Genomic DNA, 13988 nt, shown 5'->3' with positions numbered 1-13988 from the left:
GATTATCATCTATATCGCAATTACTATACAAAATTGCTTCCTCACACATGCGCAAGTTAAACCCGTTCAGACTTATCTGGTGCATGTGTCCAGTAGCAGAGTTAAACTACCTTTGTTTATTCCTTAAACTTTTCTCTGTGTGATATTGCTGTGTGGTAATAACTCTGCAAGTAACAATATTTCTGTCAGACCACTATCGTCAAAGATTATTAATGATAAAGAACTTTAGCAATAAAACAGTTCCCCCAAAATAATCATCCCCAACCGTAATAAATGATGAAGGTAAATTAGCAGCCTTAAGCGAGCATGATTAATGCGGACAGCTGTGAATTGCTCATAGCATCATAAATGATCCAGCCAGAGGTGGTATGATTCTTGCAACAAGCATGTTGCTAAGCGCATAGCAACAAATGTGTTGCCAATTGAGTGTTGTGCACCTTGCCAGCAAGCATGCTGCCAAAAAATGAATCAGCAATAGTAACAAACATGTTACTGAGCCTTTATTGCAACAAGCATGTTGCAATCCTAATTCGGATGGGCTTTTCTTCTCTAATGGGAAAGCTTACACCCCTAGTGGCAGCAAATCTGATACAACAAGCATGTTGAAAGTCACAGACTAGTTTTAACTAGTGGCAATCTGGTCAAGGAAGCATATCCAGTTGCCTAATGCATAAAATAGTATGCAATATGCACTATGCTTGAATAGCATAAGAAGAATAAAGCATAAAGTCTAAAAAAAGCAGCTTATAGCATATACCTGAATAAACTTACTGCAGCATGTGTTTATAGTAGCAGAAATGACACTAGAAGCATTGAAAGCAAGCTTCCAGAACAAACGTTTTTCCAATGCAACTATAGCTTTAAGACTGTGTGTTTTCCAATGGAAACTATAGCTTTAAGAACAGTGTGTTCCCACTTCCCAATAGTAAATATAGCTTTAAGAAAGAATGTTTTCCAATGGCAACTACAGCTTAAGAACAGTTTGTTCCTAATTGCCACTATAACTTGAACCGAGCGTTTTTCAGATAGCAACTATAGCAGCACTTCTCAAAGTCCGGACTGCGGTCCGGATCCGGACCCGGAGGGAATTCAATCCAGACCCGCCTCCATTTCATATTTCAACAGCAGTCATTTTGTGTAAGGGATTAAAAGTCTGGATTTCCTACTTTGATAAACGCATGTCAAATCATTTGTTTAGTGTTTTATGTCTTTTTGGAGATGGTCCGAAATTAAAGTGAAGGCGAGATATTTAAAGTTTTACTCCGTGATTCAGTTGCCATGACATCCAGTGAGTGTATACTTTTGACGTAATTGGGCGCGAGTCACGCGACACTTCACCGCAGTAAGCGTTTGAATGGGTGTGGAGCAGTGGTTCTCAACCTGCGGCCCGTCACGAATGTAAATGCGGAGTGATATGACGATTAAAATTATAGCATACAATTTATTTTTGTTTTAAAATTTAAATTAAAGTGAATTAAATAAATATAAATGAGCTATAATGCTTTATTTGTCATATAAAATAATTTTGGTGAGTATTTATTATTTTCATACATCAGGCAATGTAGGCTAATGACGCAATCACTCAGTTAACGAAAAAAACACAAGTGCGCGCTTAGGAAGAATTCAAAAAAATGTAAGTCTCAAAATGGTCAAATTTGTTATTAAAGGATTAGTTCACATTTAAATAAACTTTTCCTGATAATTTACTCACCCCCATGTCATCCAAGATGTCCATGTCTTTCTTTCTTCAGTCGAAAAGAAATTAAAGTTTTTGATGAAAATATTCCAGGATTTTTCTCCATATAGTAGACTTCAATGGGCACCAAACAGTTGAAGGTCAAAATTAGTTTCACTGCAGCTTCAAATTGTTCTACACGATTCCAGATGAGAAATAAGGGTCTTATCTAGTGAAATTATTGCTAATTTTCTGAAAAAAATTGAAAATTATATAAGTTTTAACCTTAAATCCTCATTTTGAACTAGCTCTCTTCTTCTCCTCTATTTGAATTCCAGCATTGTAGACGCTGCTAAGCATATTACTGCCCTCCACAGGTCAAAGCTTGAACTCATTTTTATATGCAATATGCTAGTTCAATAGTATATAACAATTAGTTAAAACTTTGGCCTGTGGAGGGCAGTAATATGCTTAGCAGCGTCTACACTGCTGGAATTCTAATAAAGAAGAAGAAGAAGAGAGCTAGTTCAAGATGAGCATTTCTGGTTAAAACTTATATAATTTTCAATTTTTTTCAGAAAAAGAGCGATGGTTACACTAGATAAGACCCTTATGTCTAATCTGGGATCGTGTTGAACAATTTGAAGCTGCAGTGAAACTAATTTTGACCTTCAACCGTTTGGTGCCCATTGAAGTCTACTATAAGGAGAAAAATCCTGGAATGTTTTCATCAAAAACTTGAATTTCTTTTCGACTGAAGAAAGAAAGACATGGACATCTTGGATGACATTGGGGTGAGTAAATTATCAGGAAAAGTTTATTTAAAAGTGAACTAATCCTTTAAAGGAGAAAAACTAAATGTGGAACATAAAATGAACACATGCAAACAAGAAGAGTTGCAGCATCAGCAGTAAAGGTAAGAAGAATGGAAGAATCAGTTTGCTGTTAATGAGCGAGATGGGCAGCCTTCCTGTTTGCTCTGTAGTAAAGTACTTGACAAGCAAAACCTACAATTTCAAAAAGACTGAACTGTGAATTCGATGTGTGTGTTCGATGTATTTTAAATCAGTAAAAATAACCGCATCAGCGCACCCGCGGCTGGAATGAGCCCAACTCTGCGCGCGCTCGCGAATCCGATGCTGCGCGAGGGATTGCGACATGACAGAATGCTTGATATCGTCAGAGATTGTAATTGGCCTACAGTGCGCTCAGTGTTGTTTGTAAAAAGAGCTGAGTAACATTTGCTTATTCCCACATGGAAAAAACCTATATAAACATATATGTTTCAATATAGGTTTTGATATAGGTTTTACATATATGTGACATATATAAAATTGGCCGTTTTCCTATATTATATGTACATATATGTCCATATATGCACACACATATGTACACATATATGCACACATATATGTACACATATATATATTATATATATATATATATTATATATATATATATATATATATATATATATATATATATATACACCCATATATGTACATATATGTACACATAATATAGGAAAACGGCCAATTTTATATATGTCACATATATGTAAAACCTATATCAAAACCTATATTGAAACATATATGTTTATATAGGTTTTTTCCATGTGGGACCAATTTCACGTGTTCGTGTAGCGGTGCGTTTTCTGCGTTGTGTCGTAATCAAAGACAGACTGCGAAAAATCTTGCCATCAGGTCCTCACTTTATTCTGTATAACACAAATGGCAATATATGAGGACTTGTGCAGCATACAAACAGCATGCGGCAGCAACGCACAACGCTGAGAAAGAGAGATATTAAAAGTAACTTAAGTAAAGAAAAATAATCAACGAAACATCTGAATGTACATCACAGAGGGGTTTTGGATTACAATCATACAAATATATCATGTGAATTCAGCTGTTACATGAAACATGGCCTTAATTGAATCACCGCAAAAACTTTGTGCGACCTACCGCTGTGATGTCTCATGCAGACTGGGAAGCAGCAAAGTGCGTCAACACCCCAAGTCAGCATGGCGGCAGGAAACCCCAAATATGGTCATGGCAAGTGGAATCACAAAATAATTGTCTAAATACATAACTGCTACATTCGCACATACATAAGTTCTTGCATATTTTTTTTCGTTAATTCTTAGTTTTTGCCTTAATAATAGAAAATATGAGCTAGGCATCATGTATGACAGTCAAAAATGAGATATGAGCTACAAAATGACCAGATCCTGCCACTATATAGAAGACATATCTTGTATGTATAGGGCTTATATGTGGATATGAAGAAGCAATACAGGAGACCTATATTTCCTGTATATGCACATATATGCACCTCAATTTTGCCTATATGTGGCATATATACGCATATATGCAACATATATGTGCATATACACTGCATATAGGTTTCATATATGCGCATATATCCACATATAGGTTCTTTCCATGTGGGTCCCTGTCTCCATTGTTCCACGTCTGCCTGCATTTGCCTTAACCTGGAGTGAAGATCAAGACAAGTATCACTGCCTTGATAGCTATCTGCTAAGAACTTTATCTGCATTCACTTACCTGCACTCTGCAATAACTCTCTGGTTGTTCAGTAAACATCTTATACTATTAACCTGTGTCTCCATCCCCTTCTGTGTGTAACAAGTGCACACATCTGAAGCACACACACACAAAGCTGTCTGTCAGACGGCACGTCTCGTTAGTATTAAACTAACTTATCTTTCTCGTCTTGTGTTTAAACTGTCAAATACACAGAAGGTTATGCAAAATTCACATAAACACCGTTGGTTATGTCCAGTGTTGGGAGTAACGCATAAAATTAAATTTGGCTAATATTATACTTGTTACAATCTCAGTAATGCACAGTACAACAACACATTTTGAAATTAAGTGGTGTTATTTTTTACCAACACCGCAAGACATTCCAGCACCAGAGAAAAAATCAGCTGATGTCTATTTCCTGCTGCTGGAATTCGATGGTTGAGATGATTGCAGAGACGGATTTTACATTTAGATGGACATAGCTTGTAACAGTCTAAACGTTACCAGGCCACATTAAGAGGGATGTCTGGGTCAAGGGTAATTCCACTAGGAGCCGCTTGAGGGTGCTAGTGCACAATAGTTACCAGATACAGTATAAGGCCTAGTTACATTCGAGCAAGTCAGGTTGTTTGGTAGAGGGAAACATTACGCTCAATGTGAGTATTACAAGCTACTCCCATTATTTTCAGAGAAACGTACAAGAACGTAATAGTCAAGTGCAATATTGCAATCTATGTGCTGCACTGAAGGAACTTTCGAGAAATAGCACTTGAAAAAACACCTGGACCGATGCCACGCTAACACTAAGATAACCGAGAGAGCTTTAGGGTCGGAGAAGAGAAAAGAGAAAGAATGTGCTGGACGAGAGTGTGGGCAAGACAAAGCAACAGATGCAGGAATATCAGTGAGCCGCGAGCGCACATACATGGTTTGTTTGTGCATCAGTAATAACGGACTCGCACATGCCTAGTGTACAACTCCTGTACGTCACTGTAATCATCTTTACCTTCATTACAATTGTCATCCATCAAAACCTTTTTAGTGGCACTGGTTTTCTTTGTCAACTGAGAGATGTAGTTGGCGTATAGCAGGGGCGGAGCCAGACATTGTAAACATTCAGCCCAAATCAGTTTTGTCCGATGACATTAAAATTTTCTGTTAACAGCTTGACTGACATGAAAGGAACTTTTAGTATTGTTGAGTAAAGTTCATTAAATGTACATTATTTCCCAGTGGAATTTGTAGAACTATGTTTTGTGTACGTCCTCTAGGGGGGTCCGGGGGCATTTTGCCGTTTTATAATGTCACTAAGCCATATCACTGTTTCGATTTTAGTTTGTTGGCAAAATACAATGTTAGAGACATTTAGGCTATGTATGTTTTAAATTTTCGGTTCATTACGAAACAATGGCAGCATAGGGTAATTAATGGGACTGAATGAATGTTTAGCTGACAAATGTGCCAAATTGTCATATTAGTTGTTATATCATAACAAAAACCCTTCAAACAGACCAAAAGAGCATCTCGTGGCATGCCGCTGCTCTGAGTGAGTGACAGGAGGCGTGGCTCTGCTCTGAGTGAATGACAGGAGGCGTGGCTCTGAAAAACTGCAGTGTGCGTGAACTCACTGTTGGAGAGAAGAGAGAGAAAGCGCTGCAGGTGTATGGATACTGTAGAAAAGCGGTATTGAACTGTTTAACATATTTTAATAGAGAGATATGTTTAGAAAAATCATATTTTGACAGCACTGTTAAGGAGCCTCAAACCTGAAAGATTCTGGGCTTTTGGAAAAACATTTGGGGATCCAGCCCCCTTAGCCCACCCCCCTTAGCCCACCCCTAATGCTGCCCCTGGCGTATACTATGTTACTGATGCGGTGGAGTGTTTTGAGTTGCCATTCAGTCTGTATTTCACACAGTGTGATGAGAAATGACATGGGCTGCTCTGAAACAATCGCAGAATATGTAGAGAGGTATTAATAACATATTAATAATACAATTAGTGAATTATATTAATATATTTAAATTAAGTTAAGCTATCTCAAAAAATTTAAGTTAAAAAAAAGTAGTGTAGCACATTACAACTCAGAGACAGTAATGTAAGTAATTACTATCAAATGTATTATATATTTGAAGTAACTTGCCCAACTCTGGTTATGTCTGTAAACAGCAGGGAAAGAAATCACATGTGTATATTAGATCTGTGTATTAAAGTGACAGCAGCGTAATATATCGTAACCTACTGCTATAAATGCTGTTCCTGATTGAATAACTTTAGTAATACATTTCAAATTTGATTTCTGCTGTTAAATGATAAAACATTAAAAAGATAAACATGGCGGACTGTGTACAGCTCACTCAGGGGAGGAGCTAAGCTAATAGGGCGGAGTCTGTTGGCAGAAATGGGCTGGGCCTGATCTAATGTGATGTCATATTGTAGCACATTCCTCAGCGGCTCAACAACACATGATCACGTTCTAAAACAACATAAAAGTGAGTTACTTTAATAAAGTAAAAAAGAGACAGCTGGTGGAAAAAAGTGCACCCTTCATTCTTGTTATCATTATTAATTTATATTTAAATAATTACACAAACATGAAAGTGTAAAGTGTAAAACAAGAGTGGAATAGCCTTGTGGATAGCCTTTTGCAGCTACTTGCCATCCTCTGCGGTTGGCTTGTCAGTATTGCTGTATTACAATATTGCAGTTATCATGACAGCTCTAATTTCTCCAGCTTTCACCTAAGCAAAAGCACACATACAGTACTGACACACACACACGCTCTCTCTTACACGCACAGAAACTTGTCAGGGCTACCCTGTGACTTCATCAGTAAAATAGATTCCCAACTTAATGTAGTCAGAACGAAAAGCGACTGAATTGAGTGAGGCCTGATTTCTAGCTCTCCTCAAGGGGTGTCAGTCAAAACACAGTAATCCAATCAGCTTCATCTAAAGTAGGATTATTTGTTCTTAACACAATGCTAATTTTCATCCAGGCTGAACACAACACATTGCGCATATATACACAGGAATATATATGGGTTTGTGTATGTGTGTTTTGGTCTACAATAGAAAGAGAATAAATTTTAAAGTAATAAATAATTTAACTTGCATGTCTCAAGTATTATCCAAACACATTATTTACATGAACATAATCTTTGATCAATTTAATGCATCCTTGCTGTATACATGTTTTTCTTTTCCCAAAACAAAAATCTTGCTGACACTATAGAATTATTGAACGATAGAATATAATGAAATGTTTTATAAAACAGAACAATGACCAATTCTAACTGCATCAGAACATTAAATAGACCATAAATCAATCCTCTGGGATACATCAGTAGATCTCTGCATGATCTCTGAACTTCTGGATCTTCTCCTCTTTCCATCTTCACAGTCTCCAGCATTACAGAGTCATGATTTAATAGAAGCTTCCACTTCGATGTTGTGGCCTGAATGTTTTTTGTTCCAGCATCTAAATTGAGAAGAAAACAACAGTTAATGTGTAAATATAAAAACACAACAAGGGTTGTCCCAAGTGCAAAGTATACGCTTGTGTTTTCCTACTGTTAGGACATTTCCACCTAATTCCACCTAAATATTCACTACCATTTTGATGAATTTTAATCAAAAATTAAAAAAATACCTCAGAAATCATCTGTGTGTGAATGTGACACTGTGTGTGTTTTCTAGTGTGGATCATGGAGGAGAGATCTGGATTAGAGCAGGAATGCACAAATGTAAGTCTATACACACACACACACTCACTCACTCACCCACTTTGTCCTGCCCTCAAACACTGTAACTGGTTAATGTTGTATACATGTACATGTTGAGAAGATGCTGTTTTCTGCTCAGCAAAAGCAAATTCTCTTTGTAAACACTCCCAAAGGATGAGGATGTGAAGAGTCGGTGGTTAAAATTACCACAGTGATACAACATGTACTGTAAAGCGTCCTTGAGCTCTGGAAAGGCATAATTTTAAGATTATTAACACTATCTTTTATAGTTTTCTTACTGGATTGATGACATTCACTCATCAGTCCATGCACTGCTCTGACTTACTGTAGACCAACTATGAACACATTTTCTATCATTTATTCCTAAAGACGACTGAGCCAATCAGAGTATGTGTGGGGCGGGGCGACACATGCAGCCCCGCCCCCAATCTGCAGCTAGGTGTTCTTGTGGGAAACTGCAGAATGCAAATAAAAAGGATAATTAAAAAAAAAATAGCTTTAAAGCCTGGATCCCATGAATTAAGGACAAAGCTTTTTTCTCTTTAAATATGTTTTTGAACTTTTTAATAGTTTTGAGGAATTTTAATGGAAGTAAAATATTAATTCACTGAGAAACTCATGAAAGTGATATCAATGTCTTGCATGAATTAGGTGTTAACTTTAAAAATATTGTTTTTAAAGGGGTTTTTCATCACTGTGAAAAAAAGACACTAATAAATAATTACAGACTGTCATGATCACTAGTGAGAGTGCCCTAGTCAGCCACTAGAGGGCACTCCATCATGGACTCTTGTTTTCACCCCTTGGACTACAATTCCCATACTCACTCCTGGACTCATTATCCCACTCATTGCTCTCAGCTGTTTTGTGTTTCATCATTAGTGTCTGTCTATTTATACTCAGTTGTGTCTGTCCTTGGTTGTGGTTTGTTGTATTTGTTACGTGCACTGTTTTGTATCTCTGGCTTGTTGTTTTGTGGTCTGGATTATCTGGATTTTCTGGATTTTGACCCCTTGCCTGTTTTGGATTTACGTTTCTGGATTCCCCAATAAATGCTAATGCTGCAACTGGATCTCTACATCTTGTTCTTGTGTGCCTGTGACAGAACAAACCACCGTAAATACTAGATCCAGCAGCATGAGTATTCGGATTAGTCCCCCAGCCTCCATTGGAGAGCGGATGGCTCTAGTTCGGGCAGTGGTGGCTCTGCGACAGGAGGGGAGAGAGGTAGGGTGTTTTGCCCAGTTTTTCTGGACATTTTCAAGAGGGCTGCGGTACAATGATGAGGCGCTTAAAGGGGTATTTAACGGATGCCTCGACGACCCTCTGCCTCAGTGGGAGTTGGAGGGGCTCCAGATCCTGGATTTTTGGCACTTTGTCCATTATCTCTCCCACAGAAGCCGTTGGGCAACCCACGCTCAGCCAGAGCCCGTTCCTGCCTGTAAGTCCACTCCAGAGTCTTCAGAGGAGGTGGGCACTGAGCCTCAGCTTCACTCCGGTAAAGGGAGAAGGAAGAAGGCCTCTTCCATCCTTCAAGGCCTGGGGGCCACTCCAGCCAGCGAGTCCGCCCCAGAGCCCGCTCCAGCCAGCGAGTCCGCCCTAGCCAGTGAATCCATGTTGGGTGAGCCACCGCCTCACCCTCATAAGCGGAGGAGAAGGAGGAAAAGGGCTTCCTCCGTCCGACAAGGCCTGGAGACCACTCTAGAGGTTGTCTGTGGGTTCTCCAAGCGCCTTGCCCTGCCGCCGCCCAGGCCGCCAGCCCTGCCCAGGACTCCAGACCCCAGGGAACCCCCCTGGTCAGTTCCTCCAGTGCCGCCCTGGCATTCAGCCAGGACCCCGACCCTCTTAGAGCCCCCGTGGTCTGTTCCACCGGCTCCCCCCTGGCCTTCGGTTGGGGGCTCTGGTCCTGGCCCACCATCCCTCCCCCTGATCCTCCTCCTGTCCACCTCCCTCCTGAGTTTTGGTGTTTTTTGTTTTGTTGTCTGGTGGAGCGTCTGGTAGCCGCTCCTTTGAGGAGGGCTAATGTCATGATCACTAGTGAGAGTGCCCTAGTCAGCCACTAGAGGGCACTCCATCCTGGACTCTTGTTTTCACCCCTTGGACTACAATTCCCATACTCACTCCTGGACTCATTATCCCACTCATTGCACTCAGCTGTTTTGTGTTTCATCATTAGTGTCTGTCTGTTTATACTCAGTTGTGTCTGTCCTTGGTTGTGGTTTGTTGTATTTGTTACGTGCACTGTTTTGTATCTCTGGCTTGTTGTTTTGTAGTGATGGGCAGATCGAGGCTTCATGAAACACTGAAGCAGTTGAATCAAATGTGCCGTGATGATTCGAGGCTTCGAAACAATCTGACACCGTCTCCACGGTGACCCCTAGTGGTCAGAACAGTGCAAGAAAAAAAACCCAGGCCAAACATGCATTAAAAATACCCTTTAACAAATGTATTACAAAATTTTTATTTAAAGTAAAATCAATTAAATGGAATGGACTATATGCACGGAGCGTTCTTTAGAACTTCCGCATTAATATAAGCCAGCTCGAAAACTTCCGGTGAGATGTAATTTGCTGGTGTGTTGAGCATCAGTAGTGTAATACTTAGTTTATAATCAGAATATAGTCACTTAAATAGTCAGGCATAGCATTAATTTAGTTATTCAAACGTAAGACAGCATAAAAAATAAATAAATAAAGACGTAACTCAATGTTCCTCCTCGGCTAAATTCAATTCGACCATTAGTTTTCACACTTTTATGTTAAAAAAAGCTTCAAAAATTAAATATTTATTGTGCACTTTAGTTAGATTAATTGAATAAAATGTGTGTTTTCACAAGTGTGCTGAAATCATTGATCTTGCACTGCACTGACTGACAGCTGCTGTGATTATAAAGAGAGAGCACGGTGCTCGCTTTCTGTGTAATTCACAATACAAGTTATTGTTTTTCATAAGATTTTGTGAGTATTTCATACTTCACATTGACAAAATGTTTTTTCAAACCTAGTTATTTTATAATGTTTAATATTTAGTCAAAAACGAAGTGAAAAACGTTTAGAGGAAATGGCTGATATGTGCGCAAATAAATGCTACTTTGCCGCCACCTGCTGGTTAAAGTGCTAATTACTGTCTTTTTTTATTTTTAAATAAGTGTTTTCTATCAAATGTTAAATTTCCTACATTTTTAAACGTTCGGTTTTACAATGGGGACAATCTCAGAAGGATGAACAAATAATGTTTGTGGTCATCGCATTAAAAATAACATTTGAAGTGCTGGGGAAAAAATGTGTGTGCGTGTCTAATTACAGACAGGGCATTTTTAAATAGTCCCAATAGCTTCGTCTTTATTGCAATCAATAAAACTGGTTTATTGGCAAATTAGGTAAATGTAATAACTGCATTAAAATATAAATACAACATTAAAAAGTCAACCATAGATGGTTTTGTGTCGATGTACAACGACTACAGAATGAACAGCTAACAGTTCACCGGAAGTGCTCGAGCTGGCTTAACCACAACCAGGAAGTAACCCGTGCATATAGTCCATTAACTAATCATCTAATAAGATTAAATATAGAGTGTCTGTATAATATGTTCTTTTATCAATTTTAAAGGCTTGTTTCTCTGTTCCATGGCTCAAGCTAAACAGGCCAATAAGAGATTAATAACTACCATTATTAATTTTAATTATTCTAATGTATAATTAAAACATCTACAAATGTATAAAACTGATTGGAGATCAGGTAAAACCATAGGGTAAAGCCCTAGACACTTGTTATATTTCTTAGTGAATCTGCATGATTCATGGGTTCACTTTATCATCGCCCTCTACCGGTGAACCATTGAAATTTCGAACTGTTTTGAAATGTCTCGAAACAGTGATGACGTTATGAAGCCTCGTTTACTAAAATCACGTGACTTTGGCAGTTTGATACACGCTCCGAATCACTGATTCGAAACAAAAGATTCTCTGAAGCTTCGGAGCTTCATGAAGCAGTGTTTCGCAATCGGCCATCACTATTGTTTTGTGGTCTGGATTATCTGGATTTTGACCCCTTGCCTGTTTTGGATTTACGTTTCTGGATTCCCCAATAAATGCTAATGCTGCAACTGGATCTCTACATCTTGTTCTTGTGTGCCCGTGACACAGACTACATGAAATACAGTGATTTGCCTTTTCTATCAATATTATCTCAACTTTTTCTATCAAGCACATCATTGGTTGATTGGTAACAGACCTGAGAGTTGAGCAGAACTGATGGATCTTTAAGATTTCTGAACTACAGATGAGATTCTGTAAGATAGGATAATAATCCTAAATCAAGTTCAGATTTGCTTCTGTTATACAAATTTGTGAAAAATCCTAAATTAATTTGTCAGATCTGAACTTAAGATAGAAAGTTTCTGTAATGGATCCAGACGATTGCAAAGCATGCTGGGAACTAAAAAGCCACTGCCCAGTTTCAGTTCATTCAACACTAATGGATGAACTTCAGTTTTACATATTTAAGTGAATTTTACACAATTAAATTAGGACAAAATGTTCATAATTGTGTGGTTTTAACTAATTAATTTAATAAGATGTGAAAAATCATTTTACAGTGTAGAAGTAATTAATAGAAGTGATTAAAAGATGGGACAGATTGATCATTCCTGATTGTGATATGTTTTATGTTTTATCTTCAGATTCCCATCAGTTCACTCTGAATCTGAACACAGTGAATGAAAACCTCCATCTGTCTGAGAGGAACACCGTGATTACTAACACTCGAACAGAGCTTCAGTCGTATCCTGATCATCCAGACAGATTTGATCATTGGTTGAATCCTCAGGTGTTGTGTAGAGAGAGTGTGAGTGGTCAACGTTGTTACTGGGAGATTGAGTGGAGCGGAGATGTGTCAATATCAGTGTCATATAAGAGCATCCGCAGGAAGAGAGGGTGTGATGAGTGTTGGTTTGGATATAATGATCAGTCCTGGAGTTTTATCTGCTCTCCTGACAGATACTCATTCATGCACAATAACATAAAGACTCTTCTCCCTGTAAAGCCCATCAACAGGAGAACAGGAGTGTATGTGGATCACAGTGCAGGAACTCTGTCCTTCTACAGTGTCTCTGGAGACACAATGATCCTCATCCACACAGTCCAGACCACATTCACCCAACCGCTCTATCCTGGGTTTTATGTTGGTTATGAATCATCAGTGAAACTGTGTTGATGAATCAGACTGTAGAGATTCTACCCATAATGCTTTGAGCTCATGATGAATCAGTAACAGTGAGATGTTATAGAGTCTCTTTATTACATTAATCCTGAAATATCATGTCAGAATAAATGTGTGATAAATCCTAATATACTGTAGACAGATCAGTGTGTGTGTGTGTGTGTGTGAGAGACAGAGAGAGAGAGAGTCATGATGAGTGTGTGTGTATCTGTTCTTTTCTCAGCCTCTACTGTAGATGGAAATCAGTTTTTATTGTAGTGTCTCATTAATCTCTATTATTACTGTCAAAATTACCTTCAGTTGAAAAGTGTCTTTCACAAACATGATTCATGAAGAACATGCCTTAGTGAAAAAACTTTTCACTTAAGCACGATTTATTTGTATGTACTTTAGTATAATTAAATGTACTTGTGGCATGCTATAAATTGGTATACTTAAAGTCTGCAAAGTCTGGAACAACTCATTTTGTACTAAATGCATTTTAGTTGTCAAAAAGCAGTGCTTAAGTTCAACTAAAGTTGTATTAAATATACTTGTTTGTGCTAAAGTGGAATTATTCCAAGTTTAGTACACTTTAAATATGCTCTTGTATTTAAGTTTTGAAATGCAGAATTCACTCAACATAAACTTAAATGTATTTTGGTGACATTAGAATTGCAATTCAATTACATTGTAAGAGTGTTGAACATAAATTATTATTATACTGATAAACTTTTAGTGATTTTATATCTGCAATAGCATTCCAAATTAACTTGTAGTGTGTGCTAATGGCATCATTATTGTGTGCTTCAAATAGA

At 38.1% G+C, this 13988-nt stretch overlaps 1 protein-coding gene across 1 annotated transcript in view; it reads left to right on the top strand.

Annotated features, from left to right (window-relative positions):
* Positions 1-13185, top strand: part of LOC137002736 (NACHT, LRR and PYD domains-containing protein 3-like) — a 28262-nt gene extending 15077 nt beyond the window's left edge. Inside the window, exons 10-11 of the mRNA XM_067362577.1 lie at positions 7923-7969; positions 12653-13185. Coding sequence (XP_067218678.1) covers positions 7923-7969; positions 12653-13185 — 580 coding nt within the window. The remainder of the gene's footprint in view (positions 1-7922; positions 7970-12652) is intronic.
* The last annotated feature ends 803 nt before the right edge of the window (positions 13186-13988 follow it).

This window comes from Chanodichthys erythropterus, chromosome 16 (genome assembly GCF_024489055.1).
Source record: "Chanodichthys erythropterus isolate Z2021 chromosome 16, ASM2448905v1, whole genome shotgun sequence".
Taxonomy (NCBI): domain Eukaryota; kingdom Metazoa; phylum Chordata; class Actinopteri; order Cypriniformes; family Xenocyprididae; genus Chanodichthys; species Chanodichthys erythropterus.
This window is presented reverse-complemented; position numbering and strand designations above follow the sequence as displayed.